Source organism: Meriones unguiculatus, chromosome 1 (assembly GCF_030254825.1).
Source record: "Meriones unguiculatus strain TT.TT164.6M chromosome 1, Bangor_MerUng_6.1, whole genome shotgun sequence".
In the NCBI taxonomy this organism is placed as follows: domain Eukaryota; kingdom Metazoa; phylum Chordata; class Mammalia; order Rodentia; family Muridae; genus Meriones; species Meriones unguiculatus.
The window spans coordinates 52,438,631-52,461,294 of NC_083349.1; the positions used below are offsets into that span (position 1 = coordinate 52,438,631).

General features: G+C 38.7%; 1 protein-coding gene across 1 annotated transcript in view; it reads left to right on the forward strand.

Annotated features, from left to right (window-relative positions):
* Positions 1–22,610, forward strand: part of Btaf1 (B-TFIID TATA-box binding protein associated factor 1) — a 92,178-nt gene extending 69,568 nt beyond the window's left edge. Inside the window, exons 26-38 of the mRNA XM_021631277.2 lie at positions 1,261–1,413; positions 1,605–1,726; positions 1,812–1,979; positions 3,537–3,614; positions 4,071–4,200; positions 6,602–6,743; positions 6,825–6,955; positions 8,983–9,108; positions 10,397–10,549; positions 11,328–11,539; positions 19,027–19,186; positions 19,491–19,661; positions 21,075–22,610. Coding sequence (XP_021486952.1) covers positions 1,261–1,413; positions 1,605–1,726; positions 1,812–1,979; positions 3,537–3,614; positions 4,071–4,200; positions 6,602–6,743; positions 6,825–6,955; positions 8,983–9,108; positions 10,397–10,549; positions 11,328–11,539; positions 19,027–19,186; positions 19,491–19,661; positions 21,075–21,218 — 1,890 coding nt within the window. The 3' untranslated portion in view covers positions 21,219–22,610. The remainder of the gene's footprint in view (positions 1–1,260; positions 1,414–1,604; positions 1,727–1,811; positions 1,980–3,536; positions 3,615–4,070; positions 4,201–6,601; positions 6,744–6,824; positions 6,956–8,982; positions 9,109–10,396; positions 10,550–11,327; positions 11,540–19,026; positions 19,187–19,490; positions 19,662–21,074) is intronic.
* Positions 22,611–22,664: the final 54 nt, after the last annotated feature.

Genomic DNA, 22,664 nt, shown 5'->3' on the forward strand with positions numbered 1-22,664 from the left:
CTACAAACTAATTTTACCTTCATTGTGTGGGACTAAAGGTGTGTGCTAAGGGTCTGTCTGTATTCCAGCCAGAGTAGCGATGTTGCTGGATTAAAATCCCTCTATACCATACCCCACTCCCAACGTGTTATATTTTGAAAAGGAACAGAAGTGCTTTGTATATATTTCACATTTTTGTCTCATGCTCAAGGATGAGATTTAGTAGCTCTTCCCATTTTCACCAGTCCAGCAAGGACTTTCCATTTATAACTGGTGAGTTATAAATGATACTAATTATAATTTACATTTGGTGCGCTTGATTAGACTTTCTCAGGCTCAAGCAGTTTTGCCAGTAAACTGTACAGGTTTTAACAAAATGAAAAAAAGAGTACAATTCCTTTGATATAAAATAGGTTTAGGGGATTTATTGGGACTTTTATTTTTAAAGATATAATTATTTTATGGGTGTGAGTGCTCTCTCTTCACGTACATCTACATGCCAGAAGCGGGCATCAGATCCCAGTATAAATGGATTGTGAGCCACTGTGTGGTTGCTGTGATGAACTCAGGGCCTCTGAAAGAGCACAGTGCTCTTAACCGCTGAGCCATCTCTCCAGCCTTATTGGAACTTTTATATACCACATTTTGATATTCAATATCTGAAGATATCAGAACACTATGAAACTGATGGTTTTCAATAACATGGACTGTAAATTAGACTATATATCTTTTTTTCTTTAGTAGCACTTGTTGCAAAATAAAGTGCTTTGTTTTTTAAAATACCTCCAGTATGTTTTCTTTGCATAATTTTTCAAGCAGTTTTAACATCTTTTAAAGATCTTTAGATTTATTTACCATAAAGTCTTTATACTGTTTTTCATTACTTTTTTCTATGTGTATGTCTTGGTAAAGTTGAAATTATTTTGGTAACCTTTTAGGATGGAAAATGGTAGTAAATAGCATGGACTATCTAGTGAGATCGAGGTAATTTAGACAACTTAGTGAGACCATGTCTTTCTTTTCCCCTTCCTTCACACAAAGAACAAGCATCAGTTAATTCTTCTTTTTGAGCCAGGCAGCTCAGGCTGACCTCAAATTGTGTGTGTAGCTGAGCATGAACTTGAATTCTGCCTCTCACCCCTGAATGCTGTGATTATACAGGTGTAGGTTTATGCAGTGTTGACGTTGAGCCCAGGGCTTTTGGATGCTGGTAAAGCACTCGGCAATGAACTTTGTACTACTCTCCAGCCTAATTTTAATACATTTAAAAAATCATTTTAGGCAGGTATTCCAGACCCTCCAAACATGTCAGAAGAATTAATCCAGTTGAAAGCAAAAGAGCGACACTTTTTAGAGCAATTATTAGATGGGAAGAAGTTAGAAAATTACAAGATCCCAGTACCAATCAATGCTGAACTAAGAAAGTATCAGCAGGTAAGTTTATCCTTCATTTTCTAAATATGAAGTCACTTTTTTATTTGATGTAGTAAAGTTTTAGGTTTATGTCCTATATTAATTTCTCTTTTGCTCTATAAAGACAGGTTCATTGAAATATGTTTTACAAGAAAAAGATTCTTATTATCTGTTCACACTTGTAATTTTCCTTTCTCTATCCAACCTTCTAGGATGGTGTGAACTGGTTAGCCTTTCTCAATAAGTATAAGCTTCATGGAATTCTGTGTGATGACATGGGTTTAGGAAAAACATTACAGTCCATCTGCATTCTAGCAGGAGACCATTGTCAGAGGTAATTTAAAACATTGTTTAAAAATAAAAATTCTAAATTGTGGTCAATGTAAACAGATTGTTTAATTACTTTTTCTTTTGTAAAGGGCCCAGGAATATGCAAGATCAAAATTGGCAGAATGTATGCCACTTCCTTCCTTGGTGGTTTGTCCACCAACATTAACAGGTCATTGGGTAGATGAAGTAGGTAAATTTTGCTCCAGAGAATATCTCAATCCATTGCATTATACTGGCCCTCCCACTGAAAGGATAAGGTAAGAGCTGTACAACAAAAAATTTTGTATTTTAAGTATTTTGGAAGCACAAAGTTATTAAAAGTGAACTATAGTTAGTGCTGTAATTATGATGATAGAAACCCAGCGTAAGAAAGGTGGTAAGAAGGTATTAGTGAACCCCATCAGAGTAAAGGACTTGAACCATTGTGACTCTTAAGTATTGTGGATCAGAAACAAGCAGCAGCCATGTCCACTCTGTGTGCCCTTTTGAGGACCTTGTGCCTGCAGCACATCTTTGTTCTTTATTCCATTCTGTACATATTTCTCTGTTTCCTTTACTTCTGCCTCATTTTCTTCCTTTGCTTTCTTCTTACTTACTTGGTTCATAGTGGCTGTTCTAAATACAGCATTGTCATGCAAATTGTGTACTCACCATCACCCTCTCAAATAGTGGTCAAAACACCTTTGGGGGTTGCCTATCAGATACCCTGCATATCAGAGATTTACATTAGAATTCACAACAGTAGCAAAATTACAGTTACGAAGTAGGAGTAGAAAAAAAATTATGGTTGGGGATCAGCGCAACATGGTTAAGAACCACTACTCTAAGAGTCTACTGATTGGGGTTGAATGTGAAGCATAGGTCCTGGGTTCAAGATCGCCTAAGTTTGTTAAATGGGCAGAGTAAGGATTTGAGTGTAAGCAGTTCATATGTTTGCTTGAGCAGCTTTTATAGTGTCTCTTAGTGTTCATGCATTTTTAAGTGATAGGAATTTAACTCAAGTTAGCTTAAGTAAACAGGAAATAGTTAATATACTTGAATTTCAAAGCTGGATTGTTGCTTTAGGAACAACTAGAGTACTCGTGTTCTTCTTTACCAAAGTAGTTTGTTGAATTGATCTTTACTTGACTCTGAGCTACAGTTGATGGGTAAAATGTGCTGGGCAGTCCCAGGCCCACATTCTCCTCGCTCCACTACAATAGTAAGTAGGTCTTCTCTTTCATCAGAGATCTCAGTCCTGGACATGATAGACTAGCTGTGAATCATGTTCAGAAGATAAAATCTTGTGAATAGTTCAACCTGATTCTGATGTTTCATCTCTTTATTCATTATGGTAATGAATAAGCCCCACTTAGCCTGAGTGGTAAAGGAATGAGTGTGTCCCGAAAGAAGAGATTCTCATGAAGTGTTTGCCGAATTTTAAGTCAGGTGCTCATCTATTTTTCTTAGCCACGTAGCCGGTCTGCATCATAAAGAATGTGGTCTGTTTGGTAGCACCCGTGTATACAGAGTAAACACGAGTGCTCAGTAGGCAGATTGAAACACTTTACACCTTACTAGTAGCTGTAGTTCTACTATTAAAACTGTATCAAGATGAGTGTCAGTGATGTACAGTTCAGCCTTTAATCCCAGCACTCCAGAGGCACACCCAGATGGATCTCTGAGTTTGAGGCTAGCCTGGTCTATAGAGTGAGTTCCAGGACCGCCAAAGCTACACAGAGAAACCCTGTCTCAAAACAAACAAACAAAAAAAAAAAAGCAAAATGAAATTGTATTAAGAAATTAATAATTCCTGTTTTCTAATTTTTTTAAAGGTTACAGCATCAAGTAAAAAGGCATAATCTGATAGTAGCTTCATATGATGTTGTGAGGAATGACATTGACTTTTTTAGGTAAGAATTCAAATATTCTTTAGAAAAATGTAGTATTGATAGGCGAGATGGAAGATAGGATAAGGTGGGTGCTGAGTTTGAACAGCGTACTCGCTGTGCGCGTGTGAGATGTCTGCCAGGCCGCCACTTTGTCCAGGGAGTGCGCGCTGGTCTAAGTTTTAAAACTTAGTTGGGAGAAAGCATAAGAGAGGTCTTTAGATTGCTGGACTACAATGTTTTCTCCAGGTGTGGCTATATATAAGTATACCTTATAAAATTTTATGTATCTATTACATAAACTCTATTACACTAGAGTTGTAAGTTTTCTGTATATATTATTTATTTCCATGAAATATTTCTAGCAAAAAAGAAAATTTGATACTGAAATTGAGAACACTTAATTTTTTGCTGCTAAGATTGTTCCTATAATGTCTGATATACAGAAAAAGATGGTACCAATTTTTATTTTTTCCTTAGAAATATTAAGTTCAACTACTGTATTCTTGATGAAGGCCATGTCATAAAAAATGGAAAAACTAAATTGTCAAAAGCAGTAAAACAACTGACTGCTAACTATAGGATTATTCTTTCTGGAACACCAATCCAGGTAATTATTTACTGTTCTTCCTATTTAAAAATAAAAATAATAACTTTGTCAGGTGGTGTGGCATTTAGCAGTAAGTTTAGGAGTCTTTTAGTTTATAAAGATGACAAAAAAAATTTCTAGTTTCTAAATTGCTTTTATAAAAAGGTTTTTTTGGTATATGGTAGTAGCTGAACAGGTTTGGTTTGGTGTTTGTTTTGTTTTTGTAGTGAGACAGGGTCTCACTGTATAGCCCTGGCTGGCCTGGGATCCACTTAGACCAGTGTAATCTCAAATTCATTGTAATTCCCTCCTTCTGTTTTCCCAATGCTGGGATTACTAGAACTAGCTCTGTAGACCAGGCTGGCCTCAAACAGAGATCCACCTTCCTCTGCCTCCCAAATGCTCCCAAATGGGATTAAAGGTGTACACCACCACTGCCTGGCCATAATTAACCTTTTAAAAAATTTAGGTTTATATATTTTTTTAATTTTATGTGTATGAGTGTTTTGCCTGTGTACTGTGTGTTTAAGATCACAGAGACCAGGGGAGGGAGCTACAACTGGGATACCAAGTAAATATATTGTAACTAATATTAAAAAAAATAAAAAATTAATTAAAAAAATCACGGAGACTAGAGACCATGGTACTGGATTTACAGATTAGTGTAAGCCACCATGTAGATGTTGGGAACTGAATCTGGGTCCTCTGTGAGAGCAGCCAGTGTTCCTTACTGATGAGCTGCCTGGCAAGGTAGACCATCTCCCCTGTCATTATACAGCTTAGGCTAGCCCAGAACTCATTGTAGTTCAAGCTGGCCTTGCACTCAGAGACCTGCTTGTTTCTTAAACAGGTCAAGTTTTATTAAAGGCCATATTTAAATTCTGATTTTAGACTATTTTGACTAATTAGCCTAATTTTAGACTTGTTTGAGGTATGAAACAGATTTGATCCTACACTGAACATTCTACTTCTATCACGATACCTAACAATCTGATTTAGCAGTGAAAATCTAGAGTCAACTTAGAAATGAATCATCACACAGTAAAAGTGTGAAAAAAATCCAGCAAATGTTAATATTCAGCTTGGGTAGCCATCTTAATAAGAATAGTACCATGATCATTTTCCAGTTAGTGCAACCATATTCTCTAGCTCTAAAATAGATGTTTTTGTTTTGTTTTTAAGGCAGGATCTCACTGTGAGTATGGCAGGTCTCATCTATTTTCATCTATCTCAGCTTCCCGAGTGCTGGAATACAGATGTGTGTCACCATGTACAGCAATGCTTTTTTTTTTTGTTGTTGTTGTTTTTGTTTTGACAGGCTCTCTCTATAGACCTGCTATCATGAAACTCCCTGTGTAGACTAGGCTGGCCTAGACCTCACAGAGATCTGCTTACCTCTGCCTCAGGAATGCTAAGATCAGAGGATTGCACCACTGTGCAATGACTACTTATTCTAAGGAGGTGGTTCTCAACCTTTGGGTTGCAACCGCTTGGCAATTACATACATATCAGATATTTACACTATGATTCATAACAGTCGCAAAATTATAGTTCTGAAAAAACAATGAAATAATTTTATGGTTGGGAGTCACCATAACATGAGGAACTGTATTAACGGAAGCAGTGTTAGGAAGGTTGAGACCAGTGTTCTGAGGGTTACAATATGGCTAGTTAAGTAAGCACTGCATATTTTAATAAGCATCAGAGACAAGCTTTCCTTTTACACATTTTTCTAAATTTACTAGGAAGGGGGTTGTAGGTTTTTTTGTTTGTTTTTGTTGTTTGTGTGCGTGTTGCATTATTTTGTTGTTAGATATCAAACCCAGGGCCTCAAAGATTTGAGGCAAGTGTTAACTCTGAATTAAACCCCTAGACCAATGTTGTTTTTGCATGTGTGTGTTTTAAGGTCCATTAAAAGGTGTGAGGGGGAGACTTTTAGATTTTATTATTTTTATTAATTTCTTTTTGGATTTTGAGACAGGGTTCTCTGTGTAGTCCTGGAATTCATTGTTAACTATGTTGACTTTGAATTTACAGAGATCAGCCAGCCTTTGCCTCCCAAGTGCTGGGATTAAAGGAGTGTGCTACAGTGCCCATATGTTAAATAGGTTACTACTTGTACTTGGTTGAGACATCAGAGGTTTGAGGTTTTGTCTAATTAAAAGGTCATCTCTTTCCTTTCCCCTACTTTAATGGTTTAGTATTGGAGCTGTTGGTGGGTTTCTGTTCTTCAGAGCTTTAGTAGGGTTAGAAGGTTGTCCTTGTTAGAGAGCAGCTGTGTGTGTGCTGAGCTAGAGCCTGGGCTGACAAGGAGGTTTCTGAAGAGGAAAAAAGGTGGGGAGGCACATTAGGATCCAAGTGTACTAGGAAATGATATTTCCAAAATGAGGAAAATATAATTGGTATTCCTTTTTATGTTCAGAACAATGTTTTGGAGTTGTGGTCATTATTTGATTTCTTGATGCCTGGATTTTTGGGTACCGAACGCCAGTTTGCTGCTCGATATGGCAAGCCTATATTAGCGAGTAGAGATGCACGAAGCTCCAGTCGAGAACAAGAAGCAGGTAAGAAAGAGTTACAGTAAGTCCATGGTCATGAGTCTGACTTATCTCAAACATTTAATGCTGTGTCCGCACTGTTGACAGGTGTTCTTGCGATGGATGCCCTGCACCGCCAAGTCCTGCCATTCCTCCTGAGAAGAATGAAAGAAGATGTTCTGCAGGATCTTCCACCTAAAATCATTCAAGATTATTACTGTGCTCTGAGCCCTCTCCAGGTTAGGAATGTGCTCACTGCAATATTTGTAGGACGGCCTTTAGTTTTATCAGATGCCCAGAGATAATTATATTCTACAGTTCATTTGGTGACTTCCTGGCCAAATTTCCTTAAATCTTGTTGTTAATAGTAAAGTGTGAACATGAACCACATCTCACTCTAGTGAAGGAATCTGGAGGATTTCCCTCCAAAGGGACAGCATATTTTATTTTCTCTAAGGATAATGATCTATATTCTATAGATTAAAAGAGAGACCAGTGCTCTTCACCCCTCCAAATGTAAGGAAATAATCCTTTGGAATCTGGTCCCAAACCAGCAGGTAACACCCCATTACCCCAATTAAGATATTTCACTTACAGAAAGCACTGTGACTTCTCTTTGGCACATCCAAACCTGCAGCCTCACTGCTCTTATACTTTGGGCTGTTAAGAGTAAATAAGCTTACTTGAACATGGGTTTTACAGAACTGTGACAGTTGATCCCTATTGAAACTGGGACTACATGACTGGATAGGCACCATATGAAACATGGGTGTGCTTACAAAAGGGTGATTTATGTCCCTGGCAGAAGGTTATAGGATGGCATAGGATTTTACCACACAGAGTGTTGCTTGATTTTGTGATGTACGTTGTTTAGTTTTGGAATTTTTATTTAGTATTTTCAAACCAGTTGTAACTGAAACTGCACGAAGTAAAAATAAGCAGAGGGTAGCATCATAAAAAATCTTTATTAGGGTCAAAATTTATCTGTGGGTGCTGTTGCGTCATCTTGTGACATTATGGTTATTATATAGTGCCTTGTTTTGCAAATACAGCAAAACTCAGGAAAGGAAAGTAACTTGCCTACCCACACTATTAGAGTTAAGTGTAAAATCTTAATCATTGGGATGTTACTTTCTTGAAATATTAGTTGTTTTCTATCCATGCTCCAAATAAATCTTGCCCATTTCTTACTTTATACACTATGGCTATTAGAAGAGAGTTTATTATGCATCTTCCCTTGTACTGTCCTCATAGAAACCATTTCTGTCAGACTTTTCTGCTTAAATGGTTAGTTTATATTCTCTTATAGTATTGATTGGCTTGGTAAGGTCAGATGAATCAAACACTCATACACTCATCCAAGATCTTACCTTTTCCTCCTCTGGTACATAATAGCGTATTGCCCATTAGCCAGTAGTGATCTGTTCACCTTGGTTTGTGGGCAGGACATTGTTCTGGAGGCTAAGAGCTCTGATTCTTCTGTACCTTATATCTGCTCTGCAGAGTGAGTTCCAGGACAGCCAGAGCTACACAGAGAGACCCTGTCTCAGAAAAGAGAAAGAGAGATGGGGGAGGGAGGAAAGGAAAAGAAGAAAGAAAAGGGAAAATAATTATTTCTTGAATGGAATGTCTAAAGAATAATGAGATACTTTTTGCCCTTTGGGAAAAAATTGGGGGTAATACTCTGGTGATAGTACTATAGTATAGGCAGAAAAGCACACGTGAAAAGTCTGGAGGAAGAGAACTCCAGAGTGAAGCGACAGTTTTGCTTTGTTTAGCATTCATGGATTTCTGTTTTGTAAGTTTTATATTCTTCCTTGATAGATTTTATTCCTTTGGCCTTATGTTAGTACCATGTAGTGCTTTAAACTAGCAGTAACATCTTTTAAAATCTGATCTCAGTATGTACTAATGGATCTGATTCCTTTTTATTGGTAATATATTTTCCTAAATGGTGGAAAAATTTAGTGTGTGTGTATGTAATATTTTGTGTGTGTTTAATACTTTGCAGCTGAACTTAACACATTAATTTTTAAATTTTTTTCTGTAAGTTCCTTTATTTTTAAAGGAATTTACACACAGATGGAGTGAATTTCTAATATCAATAATGCAGTGTTGATGTCATAATGTCATAATTAGCTTTCATTTATGAAGGCTGGTTTAATTTACTGTTCTTGGCATATATATATATATATATATATATATATGAAAAAAAAAATTAGATTATAAATTTATATTAACTGTTTCCCTGGGCATAATTTCACAGGTTCAGCTTTATGAAGATTTTGCCAAGTCTCGTGCCAAGGGTGATGTTGATGAGACTGTGTCTTCAGCTGCACTTTCAGAAGAAACTGAAAAACCAAAACTTAAAGCTACAGGTCATGTATTCCAGGTAGAGCCTATAGACTACTTTTAAAAATTAAAGAATGTTCTTTATGGGGGCAGTTTTCATATAGAACACTAAACATGTGTATTTCTTTTTTTTTTTTCCTTCAGCATTGTATATAACATGAACATTGTCAAAGTACCTATTTAATATTTCCTGGTTTAGTGTGTTGAGAGACAGACAGTCTTATATAGCTCAGGCTAGCTGTATGCTCACGTGGCTAAAGGTATATGAGCTGCAGCTCTTGATTTTCCCTCTTTGGTTTTAGTTTGTTTGTTTGTTTGTTTGTTTCTGTTATTGTTTTTGGAGTGGGGATTCAAGATAGAGTTTCACTGTGTAGCCCTGGCTATCCTGGAACTTGTTTTGTAGACCAGGCTGGGCTTGAACTCAGAGATCCACCTACCTCTGCCTCCCAAGTGCTGAGATTAAAGGTGTGCACCACCACCATCTGGCTCTTTATTTCAATCTTTTTGTCCCCAGAGTGCTGGGATTATAGGTATGTGTTGCCATACACCCAGCTAATATTAATGAGAAAGTTCTTTTAATATTTAATTTATAGAATGTAACACACATTTCTATTGCATGAAAAGAGGCCTTTAGAGTGAAGTGAAGGGTCTTATTCTTCCATTCAGAAAGTAATGAAGGATGTGCCTTATTATATACATTGCAGTGTGGGGGCCCATTTGTATGTGGAAGTCTGAAGCTGACATTAGCCTCTTCTTTTCTTTTCTTTTTTTGTTGTTTTCTGTTTCTCAAGGGTTTTTCTGTGTGGTCCTGGCTATTCTGGATCTCACTCTGCAGACCAAGCTGGCCTCAAACTCAGAGATCCTCCTGCCTCTGCCTCCCAAGTTCTGGGATTAAAGGCCTGCACCACCACTACCCAGCTAGGCATCTTTCTAGATCGTTCCCCACTTTTTATGATGAAGGAAAATCTCTTGCTGAGCCTCAAAGCTTGTTGTTTAGGCAGATTGGGGATCCCTGTGTCTTTCTACTATGCACTGGAATTACAGGCAGTCTACCAGGCCCACTTGGATTTTTTATTTGTTGTTGTTTGTTTGTTTGTTTGTTTGTTTGTTTTTTAGCGTGGGTTTTTAGTGATATGAACTCTGATCCTCATGCTTGTGGTGGCAAATGGTTTATAGGCTGAGCCATCTTGTCTTCACTAGCACTGAACTGGTTCTTGAAGACTGAGTAGGTATTTTCTAGAGAAATGAAATAGTGAGGGAAGGATACAAAATTACAAACACTTGCAGTATGAAAATGCATTTATATAAGTTTTTTTCTCCCTTTAAAGGCATTACAATATTTACGTAAACTGTGCAACCATCCAGCATTGGTCTTAACCCCTCAGCATCCAGAATTTAAGAGTACTACTGAAAAACTGGCACTTCAGAATTCTTCTCTTCATGATATTCAACATGCCCCTAAACTCTCAGCCTTGAAACAAGTATGTATGTCTTTCAATGATAAAATAGCATATTCCTAATACATAATATTAGAAAAATTTGCTATTTCCAAAGATTATTGATATATTTACCATTTACTGTATTTTTAAATTTGGCTTGTTGAATTTTTTATACAGCTTTAAAAAAAAGACATGGTTAACTAGTTTTAACCATGCAGTTCTGACATTGCGTTCACAACATTGTATACAGCAGTCACTACCATCTAATCCCTGAGAACCCTAACTCAGAACCACTGCCTGTCGAGCAGTCGCTCGCCATCTTCCCTTTACAATCCTTAACCTGTTCTCTATGACTTATTCCTTTATGTTTTTGACTGGAGTTTGTTGGTTTTGGTTTTTTGAGACAGGTTCTTACTTTGAAGTCCTGGCTAGCATGGAATTTTCTGTTTAGTTCAGGCTGGCCTTAAGCTCACAGATCTGCCTGCTTCTCTGAGTAGTGAGATTAAAGGCATGTGCTACTATACACGATCCATTATTAAAATATATCTTTGTTTTAAGTATCTTTTCATTTAAAAAAGTTGCTTTGTAGATTTTCTACTATCTGGAATTAACTTTACTAAAGGCCTAGGGGGTCTCAGAGAACTAAGGGAAGGTGAAGTAGGCTGAATGGTAAGTTTTAGCCCCCAAGGGCTAATGATTTAGGTTACATATAAATTTAACCTTCTCTTTCCATAGACATGTTTGAAATAGCTAGTATCTGTGGTAGCAAGTACTTGTGTCTACTTCTGTTGAATGGATGTGTAATACTTTCTTCCCCAAGTTGCTGTTGGACTGTGGTTTGGGAAATGGCAGCTCTTCGGAGAGTGGCACAGAGTCTGTTGTGGCCCAGCACAGAATACTGATCTTCTGTCAGCTGAAAAGCATGCTTGATATAGTAGAACATGATCTGCTCAAACCTCACCTGCCCTCTGTCACTTATTTGAGACTAGATGGCAGCATACCTCCTGGACAGAGGCATTCCATTGTTTCCCGGTAAGTGGCTCCCTAAACTCTGCTGTTATGTCAAGTTACAATGTATCTGTTACTAGTTAACTTACACAGGCGTTTGCCCCTAGAAATGTTTTCATTTGGGTATCTGTCACTGTGTTAGTGGGTAATCCAGTCCAAGTAAATATTTTCTTTAATACAGAACTGCAGAAATACTGTGATGAAACTAGTGACTACATCAGGAAAGTACTCTGAAGAGATAACGGAAGCCTTAGATAGCTGCTTTCTTCCTCACTGTTTTTAGGGTTCAGGGAGGAAGCAAGCAAATAGGTAGCTTTGTCCTAGCTACAGTTTCTCTGTTGAAAACATGTGGGAAGCAGAATTTGTGTTCTGCAAACTGCCTGAATTAGGTTGATAGAGTCAGCATTCTGAGAAAGCATATTTCCAGGTTCAGTCTCAAACCTCAAATGTTCTTCTAACATAGTTGAGGCAGGGCCTTGTTAAACTCAGAGCTCACCAGAAAGGCTAGTCTTGATAGCCAGATTACTCCAGGGGTTTTCGTTTCTATGCACAGGTTCTGAACACCAGTACTCTGTGTAAATGTCTTACCCTGAACTGTTTCCCCAGCCTCATGTTATTTGTCTTAATGGCTGTTTTTAGACTCTGTATAGGCTTAATTTTTATTTTTCCTGTGATAGCTAGTCATGTTAAATGTCTCTGTTTTGCTTTGTTCCGTATATTAAATAACCCTTTCTAGTGTATCTTTCAGGAACTGTCTGTTCATTTTCTCATTTATTGGTTGGGTTGATTTCTTGATTGTATAGTCTACATATTAATCCTCTGTAAGGTTAGCAAAGATTTATTTTTCCCCATTCTATAAGTTGTCTCATTTGATTGTGTTTCTTTGATGTACAGGTTTTTAGTTACATGTGATCCTATTTGTCAGTTCTTAGCATTATTTCCTGAGTGATTGGAATCCTTTTTAGGATGTCCTTGACTGTGTCTATATCCTAAATTAGTTTCCCTATTTTTGCCTCTTACAGCCAGGACATTTCAGTTCTTTTTTAAAGTCTTTAGAATTGGTTTTTGTACAGGGTGACAGGATCTAGTTGTGGAGACCCCGCTTTCACAGTACTATCAGTTGAAAAGGGGCTCTCTATAATCCAGTGTATGTTTTGAGCATTTTGTTGAAATTCAGGTTGCTCTAGCTACATGAGTATGTATTTAGAATCTTTGCTTTGTTGCATTATTATCAGTGGCTATGCCCTTGCCATATTCTATTTCCTGTGGCTTAGAGATATAACTGAAATCAGCTATCAGGTGACACCTCTACTCATTCTTTTTGCTTATAGTATTAGATGGCATTGGCTTACTTTACTTAATAGGCTCTTCTTTACTTAATAGGAATAGAATTTTTTTCTATTTTTTTGTGAAGAGCCATTGAAATCATTTTGTTTTGTTGTTTGAGACAGGGCTTAATTACACAGCTTTGGCTAGTCTGGAACTCACTCTGTAGACCATGCTTGGCTGAGGGCTGGGATTAAAGTCATGTGCTAATCATGCACAGTTTGTTGAACTATTTTATTAATTTTTTGAGAATTTCATATATTGTATTTCCCATATTTGCCCTCCGTCATTTCTCCCAGATGTGCCCTCCCACTCCATTCACACCCTACTTCGTTCATGTACTTTTGACCCTCCTGAGTCCTGTGTGCCTGTGTAGAGTCGTTGGCTAGGTGAAGTTTGTACTGAAGCTGTCGATTGCTGCTGGTGGAACAGCCCTTTTCACAATATTCTAAATTTGGGCATAGAGGTTTTTTCATCTTCAAGTGTCTTTTTCAGTTTCTTTTTTCAGCATTCAAATCTTCCGTTAGCTGGGCATGGTTCCACCTGTCTTTAATCTCAGCACCTGGGAGGTAGAATAAACACACACACACACACACACACACACGAGTTCAAGGACAGCCTGGTCTACATACCAAGATCCAGGACAGCCAGTGCTACACAGAGAGACACTATCTCTATAAACAACAAATAATTTTCTTTGTAGAGTTCTTTCATATCCTAGGTTTCTTCCAATTTTTTTTTCTTTTCTTTTTCAATATGTTATTACTATATAGGAAAGCTACTGATTTTGAGTGTGGAGTTTGAATTTCTACTTTGCTTCAAAGTTTGTGAGAGCAGCAGGGCATGGTGGCACACACCTTTAATCCCAGCACTTGGGAGACAAAGGCAGGCAGATATCTGAGTTCAAGGTCAACCTGGTCTACAGAGTGAGCTCCAGGACAGCCAAGGCTACACATAGAGAAACCCTCATCTTAAAACAAACAAACAAACAAAACCCAAGGAAATAGCAAAACTGTCATATGCCTATGCTGAGTATCGCCCACCAACCCAGCCTGGTCTTGAAAAACAAAGCAAAATTTGTGAGATTTTAGTTTCCTGATGGAATCTCTGTGTGTGTGCACACTCCCACTCTCGAACTTCTCTTCTTTGGAAGACAGTCTCTCTGTGAACCTAGAGCTCACTGTTGGAGCACTCACCTATCTTTGATGCAGAGGGTTTGAATTCAGGTCCACAGCAACCTTTTTAACCAGTAAGCCCTTCCAGACCAAGCCCAAGATATAATTTAATTATCTGCCAAAAACCAAACAAAAGCTTCAACTTCCTTTCCTATTTTCATCCCTTCTATTTTCTTCTCTGGTTTTACTGCTCTCTGAGCACAGTATTGAGTACAATGAAGAATTTGGACACCCAGGGTTAGAAAAAATGGTCTCAATTTTCTCCTGTTTTGTATGTCTGTCACACAACAACCTTTATTATGTTGAGATATGTTCCCTTTATTCTTAGTTTCTTCTGAGTTTTAGTATGAAGGAATTCAGGATTTTTGTCAAGCCCCTCTTCATCTGTTGAAGTAATTATGTGATTTCTATCCTTGAGCCAATTTGTGAATTACAGCTACTGTATTGCATGTTAAGCCAACCCCTGGAATAAAGCCAACTTGACTACCATCTTTTTGACATGTTATTTAATTTGATTTGCAAGTATTTTATTGAGAATTTTTACATTTTATGTTTATCATGGAGATAGTAATTTTCTTTTTGTTAACTTTTGATATCACAATAACACTAACTTCATAAGAGTTAGTAGCATGTCTTTGCTTTCTGTTATGAATTAGCTTGATGAGTGCTGGTGTTGATTCTCATTTGAATGTTTAATGGAGTTCAGCAGTGAATCTATCTGGACCTGGGCTCCTTTAATTGAGATATGTTTTATGCTTGCTATATATTTATATTCCTTATATCCACTTAGTTGTGTTTCAGTAGATTGCCTAGAAACTTCCGTTTCTTTTAATTTCTCAATTACAGTTGTTTTTAAGGTATATCCTAATATGAGTTTTGTTGGTATTTATTCTATTTTTAGGTCTGATTTTGTTAATTTGACGTCTTTTCCTTTCTGTTGGTTAGTTTGGCTGTTTGTTGATCTTGTGTACCTTTTCTGAAAACCATCTTTTTTCACTGGTTTTGTTTTTTGTTTTAAATTTTTTTTTCCATTTCATTTCTTATATTATCTTTGTTTCTTTTTCTATGTACTTAGGCTATGAGAGCACATATGTGTGTGTGTTGAGTGTGTGTGTCACTCTGGAGGTCAGAGAACAACTTGTGGAGTCAGTCCTCTCCTGCCATGCACTCGTTCTCTGGATTTTTATGTGTGCATGTGTAGCTGTAAACTTAGAACTGCTTTCATTGTGTTTCAGAGGTCTTGGTGAGTTTTGAGTCCAGACATTTACATTTTCCTCTTATTTCTTATTTAATAGTGTGTGTTTTTCTCCTGGATCACCTGTCTATTAAGGTCCTGGTTATTGTGTTGGGCTGGTCTTTATCTTCACTCAGTAGAGCTGCTTGATGACACGAGCTGACCTGCACCAGGTGCTGCTTCCTGCAGTTTTGGTGCTGTCCTCTCCTGGTCAGTATTTCAAATGCAGCCTGAATCTGGGTGTTCATTTCTTCCCTCGATTTGGGGAGTTTTCCACTATGATTTTACTGCGAATATTATCCTGATGCTGTAGTAAGTCTGGGTTTTCAGTGCTATCCCACACAACTCATGTTCTGTCCACACTTCCTAATTATCTTGGTCAGTGTCTGAATGAATGCTGTTTTTTTTTTCTCTTTGTCCTTGATATTCTGACTTCAACTTCCTCCATTCTGTGATGCTTTTTTACTGAGTTTTTTTCATTTGACTTAGCCTTTCATTTCCGAATTTTTCAATTTGGGGCTTATGATATGGTTCAGCTGGTAAAGGCACTTGCTACGCAAACCTGGTGACCTAATTTTAATCCTTGGAACCCACTTTTTCAGTATTTATTTCTTTATTGGATTTCTGCTTCATATCCTATATTGGTATCCTCATTTCAACTGTTTACTTTTAAATATATTTTGGAGTTCATTTGTATCCCCCCTTTAATTTGATTGAACATTATTTAATTTTTCCCCTTGAGTCTTTTAGATTTCATCTTACTTACTCTTTTTGGTATCCACTTTTGAGGAATTGCTACTTCTCACTTGGTTCATACTGCTTTGAGTTTTTTTCATGATTCTTTTGTCAGGATTTGCACATCAAGGTTCCCCTTCCACCCTCAACCTCCATTGGTTCAATTTTTTTTTTCCTTTTTCTTTTCCTTTTTCCCCTCTTTAAAATTTTTTCCCTAGTGTGGTTTTTTTCTGCTCAAGTGTTTTTAGTGCTTAGGTAGGACTAACTTGTAATAGGGCTGAGATGTCATTCCTTCCCCCAGTGAACTAGAAACTCAGCCAGGTTGCTAAATCCTGAGCCCAATGCTTAGGGCTTTGGGTATGATCACCAGTACCACTCCAAGAGTAGAATATTAACTGCAGAGTAAGCACAGCTACCAGCACATCATTTAAAAACAGTCCTCTTAACTTCATTATTGGGGCATAAAGAACAGCAGTAGTGCAGTGATATGTAGTTACTAACACTAGAAAGGGAAGTAGGCTAATCATAGGGGTTAGTATTGATGAGTGGGGGTGGGCAGGGAAAGGGAGATAGAAGGGGTTTGGGATATTAGTATACACAGAGAACATGGATTAATAAAGTAAACAGAGGAGAGGGTGGCCCGGTGGTAAAGAGCACTTACTGTTCTTTTAGAGGACCAGCTTCTATTCCCAGTACTCACATGGTGGCTCAGCTGCCTGTCACTGCAGTTCCAGGGGGAATCCAACACCCTCTTCTAACTTCCTGGTATACTAGCCATAGTTGCAGGCAAAACACCTACACATTTAAAAAAGAAGACTAATAGAGAATAAGAGGGGGTATAAGGAAGGAATAAAAGAGAATAAGTTGTAAGGAAAATAGTATACACAATAGAGTGTCTGAAGAAGCATTCAGTACGAACATAAAACCTAATTGAGCAATGCAAAATAAACATTTTGAGAAAACAAGAACATTTAGAGATATTTATACAAAAGTAAAGTTTTTGGGGATTTTGTTGTTGTTGGTTTGTTTTGTTCTTAATCAGTTTGTTTTAAAGGCTAAGTAAAATAGATTGTAAGGTATGTAGCAAATCAAATTAGGCGTGTCTGAAATTTCTGCACTTGGGAAGTGAGTCAAGAGTTGAAGGCAGTCCTTCAGGGCAGCCTGGGATACATGAGAGCCAAAGGGAGTGCAGAGAGCAGGAGGATCTATTAGTCAACATTTCTTCTTGGTGGAAGGGTTTTTATGATGATGGGTGAGGTGTAGTTTGTGGCTCCATTTTAAGCCAGATTGTGTGTATAAGTGTCCTTTGAGTGTTCAGAACAAGTGGCCATTTAGGTTACATTCTGCTTAATGGCCAGTTGCTGTCAGCCCTTTCTTGGTCTTTTCCCAGCCCTCAGCATGGCCCCGCTGTGTTCCATATGTTCTGGTGATAAGTCCAAGGTACACAAAGTGCCATGACTGTGCTATTTATTTACCATTTTGGCAAGAGTCCTGGCTGCCTCCGTCAGCATCTGCTTCTACAGTTTCAGATTTGGCCAGGTCTCTACTTACCAGGTCATCTGACAGTGTCTGCCTCATTTCCTGCAAAGGCACTGTTCAAGTGGAGGCCCAGAGACTCTCAGTCTCAGCTTCTTCTGGCTGTCCTTGCAGTTGCAGGGTAAGAGAATGGAGTGAGTACCCCCAGAGAGGTCCTGCTCAGCTCAGCCCAGGGGCAGGGCTCAAGGTTGCTCGAGGGTGATCCTCTGCAAAGGTCTCACCTGGCTTATTCCCTGTGTTTTCAGTTACACATTTTGTAGGAGTGGATTATTACTTGTTATCATTTTTTTACAGTGGGTTACACTGAAAGAGCTTCTAATCTGCCATCTTGCCCAGAAATGTGGCTGATACTTTTAATTTTAGTAATAATTGTCCTTTTTCTTAGAGACTGCTTGATGTTCCTCTGCGTATTGTAAGACTAATAAATGCAGCTCTCCTGAATGTTTACCGCTACCTTTCCTGGGCGATGTAACGCACCCGACCTATCTGTCTCTACACTTCATAGCTTCATAGTTGGGTTTTTAGTTATAACATCTATATTTTATGACTTACCCTGTAACTGATATAAGATGTAACTTGTTTGGCCTTACTTTTGTTTATGAAACTTCTTATAATTTCCAGATTGATTTCTACTATGGATTTGCATGCATGCATACATATATGTATATATAAATTGTGTTATATTAAGATATGTAATAACAGTTGATGTTGGAGAAGTCAGGACAGCAGAGCTTGAGGCGGCTGCTCACATTGCAGCTGCTGTCAGGAAGCAGAGAATGAGGACTGCAGGCTCATCTGTTTGATTTCCCCTTTCATTTAGTCCAGAAACTCTCACTATGGGGCATACCACCCATGCTTAGAAATCTAGAAATCCCCTCACAGACAAAGCTAGTGACTTATTTCCTGGTGATTCCAGATCTTATCAAGCTGACAGTAGAGTTTAACCATCACAGTATGTTTATATTTAAAGGATATTCTCCTCTTGGTGGATAACAAGTATCTCTCCCATGACTGTGCTGGCAAGTTTCTATCAGCTTGACAGAAGCTAGAGTTGTTTGGAAGAAGGAATCTCAGTTGAAAAACTGCCCCCACCAGATTGGGCTCTGAGCAAGCTTGTGGTTCACCCCTTAATTGACTGAAGTGGGAGTGGCCAGCTCACTGTGGGCAGTTTGACTCCTGGACTGGTACCAGGTCCTGGTTGCCATAAGAAAACAGGACTGATGAAGCCAGGAGGAGCGAGCCCCATGGCCTCACTGCCCCATGGCCTCTCCTTCAGCTCTTGCCTGGAGTTACTGCCCTCACTTCCTTGGATGATGAACTGTGATCTAAGAGTTAGAAGCTGGAATAAAACCCTTTTCTCCCCAAGTTGCTTTTTTTTTTTGATCATGGTGTTTTATCATAGCAGGAGAAATTCTAAGGCAGTAGGTTTTTTAAAAGTGTTTTAATTTTATTAAAGGATCCTGAGTAAGACATGTACTGACTGTTTTTGTTATCTGTGTTTGTAGGTTTAACAATGACCCATCCATTGACGTTCTTTTACTCACAACTCATGTTGGCGGCCTAGGGCTTAACTTGACTGGTGCTGACACTGTGGTGTTTGTGGAGCATGACTGGAACCCTATGCGAGATCTACAGGCCATGGACCGGGCCCATCGTATTGGGCAGGTAAGTCATCTAACAGTCCACAATACTCCATAAAAGCTGGGGAGACTGGGTTCTGATTCCTGTGTTGATGTTAAGTGCTCTGATTGTAGACTGTCATTCCCATCTGTGTGATCATTTCCACCACCACTTTCTAGCATGATTAAGAAAACGTGGTCACTGTCCACCCTGATGTTCTGTGATCCCTGAAAACGTTTTTAGGTTTGGGGACCAGACAAGACTCCAGCCGTAGCTCAAGTAATAAAAAGGGCTGGCTCGACAAACCCAACTCGGGTTTCATTATAGTTCAGTTGTTTTTCTTATTTAGAAACGTGTGGTTAATGTCTACCGGTTGATAACCAGAGGAACGCTAGAAGAGAAGATAATGGGCTTGCAGAAATTCAAGATGAACATAGCAAATACTGTTATTAGCCAAGAGAATTCTAGTTTACAGAGCATGGGGACCGATCAGCTGCTTGACCTGTTTACTCTGGATAAGGTAAAGAGCTTACTTATCTTTAACTAGTCTTGGTGGTTGTCTGTGTGAGCTACGAGGGCCCAGGCACTCTGCAGTTTCCCAGGCTGCTGTGGCCCAGTCTTCTGGGCTTAGTAAGTAAGAAGCATTAAGAATAGTAAATGTGTTCACTTCACTTTTTGTAAAAGATTGGATTTTGAATTGCGTGTGTTTGTGCATGTGGGTGCAGGGCTCGTGGAGGCCTTGGATCCTTTGGAACTGAAGTTATAAGGTGGTGGTGAGCTGCTTATTGTGGGTGCTTGAGCCATCCCTTCAGCCTCCAACACATCATATTTTAAAATACTACATTTATTTCAGTGTGTGTGTGTGGAGGTTGTTGCACATACATAGCACACTTGGGTCAGAGAACAACTTCCTTCTCCCACCATCCGGCTTCTGGGGCCTGACTCACTGTCAGGCTTGGTGGCAAATGCCTTCACCTCCTGAGCCAGCTGGTGAGCCAGTTGACAGCTTTAGTTCACACAAATTCTTCCCAACCAGATGTGTGAAGTCCTGGTTTTTGTATTGTCACCAATGTCTTGCCTCAAGGCATTGTGTTTTCCTGCTTAAGGGATCTTATAATCTCTGGAATCTGTGGAACTCATTGGTGGTCATTTCTGGTCCAACCTCCTAATAATTGGCAACCTTAGCCAAATTAACTTTTGAGCATATACACCTATTTTATTACACGGTATTAAAATAAAATGAAATTACACACACACACAATGATACAGGCACTTGGAGCAGATAGCTAGTAAGCCTTATTATTCTGGGGGATAAAACTACTAATATATTAGATAACTTATCAGTCATCAAAAATGGTCCAGACCAGAGCATGGTGGCTGAGGCCTGAAATCCCAGGACTCTGGAAGCTGAGGCGGAGAGTTAGGGCCAGCCTGGGCCAAATAACAAGACGCTTCCACTCTCCCTCTTGTCTGTTCTCGCCCTTGTTCTTAAACTTGCAGTGTAACTGAAGATGGCCTTGAGCTCCTGATCCTCCCGAGTGCTGTGTTAAAGGCATGTTCCACGGTGCCTGCTTTTGTGCTGCGCTGGGCTCCCAAAAACACACCTTGGTGTAAAGAGCACCAAGTACCTGAGCTCCCTAGCCTCTCAGGATTTTCCAGTGTTGGAGATTGAACTCGGGCACTGGTGCACAGTAGGCAAGCGTTCTGCCCTTGAGCTGCAGCCTTTGACCGTTGATATTTCTGAAGTTAAACTGGGCAGGGTGGCGTACACTTTTAATTCCAGCACTTGGGGGGCAGAGGCAGGCAGATCTCTGAGATCTGTAGACCAGCGTGGGCTACATGATGAGTTCCTGGACAGCTAGGGCTACAGAATGAGACCCTGTCTCAAATAAACAAAACAAAAAACTCACTTTATCTGCCAATGTTTCATTAGGATGGCAAAGCAGAAAAGGCTGACAGTTCTACTTCCGGAAAAGCAAGCATGAAATCAGTTCTTGAAAGCCTGAGTGACCTCTGGGATGCCGAGCAGTATGATTCTGAGTACAACCTGGAGACCTTCATGCGTTCTCTTGAGTGACAGCTGCACGCTGGGACACAACTGCTGCTAGTTCAGTTACATTCTGCTGATGTTCAGCAAATTCCTAAGTCTATGGTGAACTTTAACTGAATGTATAAATAGTTCTGAAGAATATTCAGCATAGTGCTGGCTCTTGTTTCACTGGGGAACAAGTTATTTTCAAATATTTGCACTGTATTAAATTTAAATGTTAATGTGAAAGGTTTAAATTTTACATGCTGAATAGCTGCAGACGGAGGAAGCAGCCAGGTTTCCATGTGCTCCCAGGAGGCGCATGTGCAGGGACAGCCTCCTCAGCAGTCCCTCTGCCCGAGGTGAGACCCCCAGTGCTGTGGGGTGTGTACGCGTGTGTTCTTTAAAATAGGACTTGCTTTTCTAACTGATTACTAATAGGGCTTCTTTTGTATAAAAGCCTTAAATGAGCCATACTTTTCAGAATTTCAGAATGACTTTATTAGTAGTCAGCCTCAGAACATGAAAATGGTAAGCAATGAATTGAGCTAGGCCCCGTGGCAACCTTTGTATATTTAGTGCGGATACATAGTGTTTTTTTTCAAATCTTTAACATCATTTTGTTCACTTTTAAAGTATAACAACTATTCTAAATGTAGGTACTGGTATATTTAAGGCTACAATGACATCCTATTAGAGGGTGAGTTTTTGTTTAATTTATCTAATGGCTAGGATACAGCCAGATTCAAAGAACATACTTGTACTCAGTAGGTTTCAATCATAGTTACTATGTATATAATATATTATATCCATATCCATGTATATAATATATATATAGTAACTATGAACACACAGTTTTCCAGACATAGATTTTACACTGCTTAAAATTCCAGGCTCTGTGGTGAAAGCTGTTCACTGTAGTAGAGCATGGCTGACACGCAGGGAGGAACTGCATACACAAGCATACAAAGATACATGTATCTATATGCACAATGTGTCCATCCTACACCCACAAATATGTCTGGTTTTGGCACTAAAATCATGTAGTTACACCAGACAGCAATAATAATTGAGCGTGGAGCTAACGAGCTAGTGTTAAAACAGCTCAATGGTGAGGGTGGGTAATAGATATGCATGTATGTGTATGTATATAATTTTATAATTACATAAATTAATACATGCCTGTGTATACACACATGTAGAATATATTTGTATATATGTGTACAGGTAATAAGCATCCCTAAGGTTCGTGTCTGGTCCTACACCTAGGCATCAACTTAAAAACCATCAGACCTCAATTGTACAATAACAAGGGTTTAAAAATAATTAAAAGTTCTACAGCACTTAGATACGAAGTTTTGTCACACTTGAGTAGCTTTGACAACCATGCTGTAATACTGAACCTAGCATTCCACAAGAGAATAAATATCAAATTGTAAAGTCTGTGCAATTGTGTGTTGTTTACAGTGAAGACTAAACAACCAGCCCAGATAC